Source organism: Cupressus sempervirens, chromosome 9, assembly GCF_028749045.1.
Source record: "Cupressus sempervirens isolate cs-2001-9-10 chromosome 9, ASM2874904v1, whole genome shotgun sequence".
NCBI lineage: Eukaryota > Viridiplantae > Streptophyta > Pinopsida > Cupressales > Cupressaceae > Cupressus > Cupressus sempervirens.
The window spans coordinates 163,153,935-163,160,191 of record NC_143126.1 but is presented as its reverse complement, the minus strand read 5'-3'; the positions used below and the strand labels follow the sequence as shown (position 1 = coordinate 163,160,191).

Here is a 6,257-nt window from a genome sequence, read left to right as displayed (position 1 = left end):
AAGTCATCCAAAAGATTATTACATATATATATATATATATATTAGATAAATTTTATAAAAGTATACGTCAAAACATAATAAAAATGAGAATTATAAAGTTATTGTTGATTAACATAATGACATCATTTGATGTTGATCAATGAGTAGTTTCCATTTGCATTTTCCTACCAATGACAATTTTTTTTTACGATAATCATTATCTTATTATGATTAATATTTAGTATTTATATGATTCTGCCTTAATTAATTAATGATAATATTTTACAACTATCAAATGAATTGTCATCTTTATATCATAGTTACTACCATGGAAATATTAACAATGCATTATTGTTATTGTTATTATTATCATCATCATCACAACTACAAATATTAGTATTATCCTCATAAATTTTTTAGTGAGTTACCATAAGTTTCCAATGACTTTATAAATTACCCCTATAAATATATGTATATAGATATGCAAAAATATTAATGAAATTAGAACATCATAATACTCTATCAAGTTTAAGGCACAATATAAATCTAGTTCTTCTTTTAATCTTAATAATCATTTTTTTGATAATGTTATCCTCATTTTGTCAAATTAACTTTGAAGTCCTTATCCACTTAATCCTATTATGAACAAATAAATAATAAAAAGAAGTAAGTGGATACATAATAATTACAATGACATCTTTAAATATTTATTTATTATTTTTTGAGTTCACTAATGTATATAAGTGGTTGTATTAATAGTGAGTTTGCAATAAGGTCATCTTTTGCATGTGAGTTTTCTATTGATTAATAGATCTTTAATTAGAAAAAAATCAAATACTTAGGATAGTTATAATTTATGATAACTAGATGCTCCAAGTTTTTTTGATCAAGCCTTGGGCATGAAAACAAGGAAGCACAAATGATCGATAGAGGGTATTTAAATTAATATTAAACACGAAAAAGATAGAAGTATTATAGATCATCCAAAATAACCTTAATGAATATTCTAAAAAGTAACAAAATATCACACTAAAGTAAGAATATCATGACATATGTGAATATATGACTTCTTTTAAAGAAAAAGACTCATGCACGTGATTAGTCCCATATATGGACCAATTACGAAAATGAAAACAATAAGTGATAACCATGCACCTAAGCATCTAAAGGTGTTATAATCGATACTTAGAGTATGCCACAAAATAGAGGGACACTACATTAATATCATTGTATTCAAACAAAATGAATTGATTTGTATATGAGCTACAACATATTGGATTGGGGGTTTCCATTTATTTCCTTCTAAGTGGTCATTTAAATGATACTGTAAAGAGATCAAATAGGGGCTTTATTTTGCGTGTTGTTAAACTATTTCTCACTTGTTTCTTGAGATTGTGGCAATTGAGCAATGCAACATAAGAAATATGTACATTATACAAATGCTTTCATTCTTTTCCAAGAGAAATGACAAAAGCGATTCTCTACCATTGGAAGACATTAAAATCATGATTGATATTGTTCATGGAAAGGCCCCTGAGATTTATAATTAATAGTAAAAAAGAAAAACAAAGAAAAAAAAAAGAAAAAAGAAAAAAAAAACTAAAACTCTTATTTGGAAAAGCCAATATTTGACTCTTAAAAAAATCCTAGATGAAGTAGGGTTCGATTAGAGGCAAGAAAAAACCCTATAATTAATGTCTTTATGGATACCAAAAGGGTAAGCTTCAAATAGAAATCATTGGAACCCTTAGCTATAATAGGCACGTGTGTAGAGACACACAAGCAAAGAGCAGCTATTGTCTCTAGTAGGAATGAAGGGACGAAACAATTCTAGAACTTTCATAATGAATAAAGTTATAGTTTCTATTAAATTTTTGAGTTAAAAAATTAAATCTTTAGAAAAATTAGATCTAATCAATGAGAAATCATAAATAAATTTAATTCAAAATTTAATAAGACATAAGCTAACCAAAATATTATTTTCCTTCTTTTAGAGAGAGATGTAAAATAAGTGCCACATAGTGACTTGTATTTGTCATATAGTTTAATTAAGTTAGGTTATATTAAAAAAAGGTTAATAGTTATAAAATAAAATTTGAGTTAATTAGGATGATAACATTTAATATCATTTAATTAATATTTAATTTATGCTATATTAAAAGATATAAGAATATTTTACATGTTGAATAGAGTTCTTTTGATTTTTATATATATTGATTAGTAGATTGTTGAATAAAATGTCTTTTCTATGAATGATTAGTTTAAATAAATTAAATATGCCATCTTTATATCTAAATTGTAAGCCTTTTAGAAATATTACTTGAAGGAAAATTCAACATATAGCCATTGCACTCAATTTGAATGTGAATGCAATAGTATATTGAATATAACAAATATAGTATCCTTAGGATATGGAATTTCAAAATATTGAAAATTTTTCTTAATTTTTATTGGTGCAAAATAATATAGCTATTGCACTCAGCTTGAATAGTGATAGGAATAGTATATATAAATACTAAAATTCAAAATAAATCTAGAAGGTCTAATAAGTTCATATATATCTATTTGGAAACATTAGCTTAGATATGCTCAAAATGTAAGTATAAATTTGTTTAATACTCACTTTCAATTAATTATGAATGAGCATATGTCTATTATCAAATTTTAAAATATTTAAAATTTATTTTTTATTATATATTTTTTCATAAATTTAACTATTTTATTGTGAATATTTGTTTCAATTATAAATATGAAAAAAATAAAACTGATGCCTACTTGGCCTCCAAAGAACTCCAAAAATAATAAAAATATATATAATAATAAAATTAGAACATACATGTGTATTATTAAAAAAATAAGAAATCGATCAATAACAAAACTGTAATCAAAAGCACACATAGAGCACAGATAACTATTTAAGAATTATGAAGTAAATACTTAACAGGCAGCCAATCCAATCTTGTAGAGAATTTTGTAAAGTACACATGCAGCTCATATAACATTGTCTATAATTCCATTGCATGTAAAATAAAAAGGGGACAAAACCCTTAAATTCCATGAAGTGCTAAATTCTAATTTCATCACAAATCTGAAATAAATAAAGAAAAATTCAGAACACCTAAATTTTGATTCAGATAATAGATCAAAGATGATGCGAGGGGAAAATTCAGAAGGAAAATTTGAAATTTTAAGTATTTACATATGCTTATTCTACGCATATTCCCTACCAAACAGAACGTCAAAGTTGTAAACCAGTAGCACGAATGACGTAGCCCTCAAGACCAGATGGTTTCTGGAGGCCTCTCCACTTGACTTCTCCTCCTTCCTCACTTGGAGCTGAAATCATATAAAATGAAGCTTCTTTACCTTTAATAAACCATTTTAACAGAAAGATTTTATTCCCGAGCCCTACAGCAAAGGTCATAAATATTCCAGAAATAGGCGCTGGGAGAGTCCCTGCAATATTCAGCTCATTTCTATTGTGGTCATATTGGATCAATTGTGTAGAGGTAAAGAGATACAAGGCTCCATTGCATGCACTCACAAAAGGCATACAGATGAACCCATTCGCATGCGTTTCCAAACGGTTCATCCCATCCATCATACATTCCCACCTTCTGGAAGAGGGATCAAAAGCCAAAATGGACAAACAATTTGTTACATAAAACTTACCGTGAACAAAACCACCTCTCGCAGTTCCCATGGAGGTGTTCATGGCGGGGAGAAAATCCCATTTGTTCAACTCCACGTTGTAAACTAAAGCGCTACGGATCTCGTCACAAGATTCGTTATACCCTCCACCCACATAAATTAGTCCCCTCTCTTCATCGGCTCCCGATGCAAATTGAGTGTGCCACGCGGGCATTGTGCTCCCCTGCTTCCATTTCGAACAAGAAAAATCGAACAGCCACACATAATTTCCAGTATGTTTCCAACTCCCGTCTGCAATCAAAACAAGTCTTCTTTTTACGAAATGACAGTGATATCGGCAGCGACGACTTGAAGAGGGAGAGGGTGGGAGGTTTTTGCAGGAGTTGTTTTTGGGGTCATAAACGGCTACTTTGACCTGAATACCATCTGCTTCCCGGAGTATCATACAAACACGCTGCTCAGAAATCTTCAACCTTTTTCTGTCCGAATAAAATTGAGGGTTTTGTAACGCGGCGTTCCAGCTTTTGCAAACAAGGGCGATGTTGTGATGAGAACTCAACTCCACTCTCAAAAGACATTCCAATCCAATTTCATCGGGCAGGCGAGGAAATAGAGACCCCATTGCAGCATCACCAGACATACCAGAAGATTCTCCGGCCGTTTTTGTAGCCTCAGCCTTCAGCCGCATAGATTTTTCGTTATCCTCAGCCAGATTAACGAAATCACTGCGTAGATCTGGCGCTTCCGTATTGTGTGGGCAGCTAGGGTTTCGTCCGCGAAACCAGTCCTCCGAGATTGGCGATGCAAGCCTTCCATTACCCCTCCTCATCTTCTATATTTATGGGCATTTATTGCACAATTTATTTTCAGAAATACAGATCCCTGTGTTCATAAGAACTTTCATTTTTTAAATAAATATTTCATCTCCTATAATTAGAAAACAATTTAATGTTACATATTTTCTTACTCTCTTTTATTCTCTTTTAGACTTTGATTTCGTATTAATTTAATTATTATTTATATTCTCTTTATTGCATTCACTTACACAATTAATTTGGACCCAATCAAGAGATTTTATTTTATTTTATTCAAAAACTAATCATAGTTTTTATAAAGTTTTGATTTTATTTTTTTATTTTTTGAAAGAGAGTTCACTGCAATTTTAATTTGGTATAATTTTAATTACAAACAAGTTATTCAGATCTTATTTTGTTAAAAGTTCTAAAATAGAAAAGAACTATTATTTTTTTATGTTATTTTTCAACTACTATAAAATTAGATATAGAATGAAATGTAGGAACAATGCGATAAATATTCTAAAATAAAATAAAAATATTTTATCTTTAATTTGATATAAACTTAGACATTGTTTTTCAATAATTTTTTATAGATTAAACTAGTTAGAAACAAGATGTATATATGAAATCACTGTAATAGAAATAACTATTTATTATTATAATAATTAATTAATGTAGTAAGTAAAATATTTAAAAAAAATGTATAATATTATTTTTTCATTATGTATCATATAATTTTAGTATTATAAAATGTATTACAAAATATCACCCAAAGAATTACAATTTGATAGTAATAGATAAAAGTAATTATAACTAAATTTATAAATAACTTCATTAAAAATGTAAAATTATTAAATACTAATAAAATGTAATAACTATGGAAAACATAGCAAAAGTATTATATTTTAATAGTAACATTATTTTAAATTATATCTTTCATTCAAATTTATAATATATATGAGATTGATATTAAAAATATTTCATTTGATTTAAATTTTGAATTTGACATTATACTTATTATTATTATATTATTATATTTAGAATCATAAACACCAAATCATTTTTATTATATTTTATATAAACAATTAATTAAATTTTATTAGATCTTAATAGATTTTAGTTCTCCCATATATATTTATTACAACAAATGATTTTAAATTTAAATATACCACATTCAAAATATTCAAAATAAATTAAAATAAATTATAAACATTGATGATACAAGAAATGATTATATTTATATGTATGATTTTAAAGGCAGTTATCAACCTCTTTGTCCAAGTTAATAAAGGATGAGAATTCAAAGATGAATCATCTCAAACCAGTTCGGCCTTGAATTTGGTCCTCCATCTAGTGGCACGTGCTTCTCCAAAATTCAAAATTTCTACGCAATGATGAAGGCAAAGAGAGACAAATACACAGAGATAATAACTGATTTTATTGCCTTACTGCCTTACACAAATGCATTACATAAGGCCTCTATTTATAGAGGGTATGAGAACTCTCTACACACAACATATTTTACACATGTTACACTATATTAAATATAATATTACATATATTAAAAACATGGGCGGCTGGAACGGCAGAGTGTCTGCTATGTAATTCATTATGGGCGGTGGATAGACGACTGAGTTGTGGGCTGGAGTGTTGACTGTGGACGACTGAGTTGGGTTGGTTGTCTGTTTTTAATGATAGAAATTACTAACTACCGCCAACACTCCCCCTTAATTTTTGTCATTTACAAATTATGCATCAGTAATACCCAATTTCTCTCGCAAATATTCAAATTTATTCTTTGGTAATGGCTCAGTGAATATATCTACCAAT

At 28.3% G+C, this 6,257-nt stretch overlaps 1 protein-coding gene across 1 annotated transcript; it reads right to left on the bottom strand.

Annotated features, from left to right (window-relative positions):
• Positions 1–3,217: 3,217 nt before the first annotated feature.
• On the bottom strand, positions 3,218–4,459 carry LOC149538011 (F-box/kelch-repeat protein At2g44130-like). The gene has a single exon (XM_089802410.1). It carries the CDS (start codon positions 4,457–4,459, stop codon positions 3,218–3,220), a length of 1,242 nt encoding a protein of 413 aa, XP_089658536.1.
• Between the last annotated feature and the right edge of the window lie 1,798 nt (positions 4,460–6,257).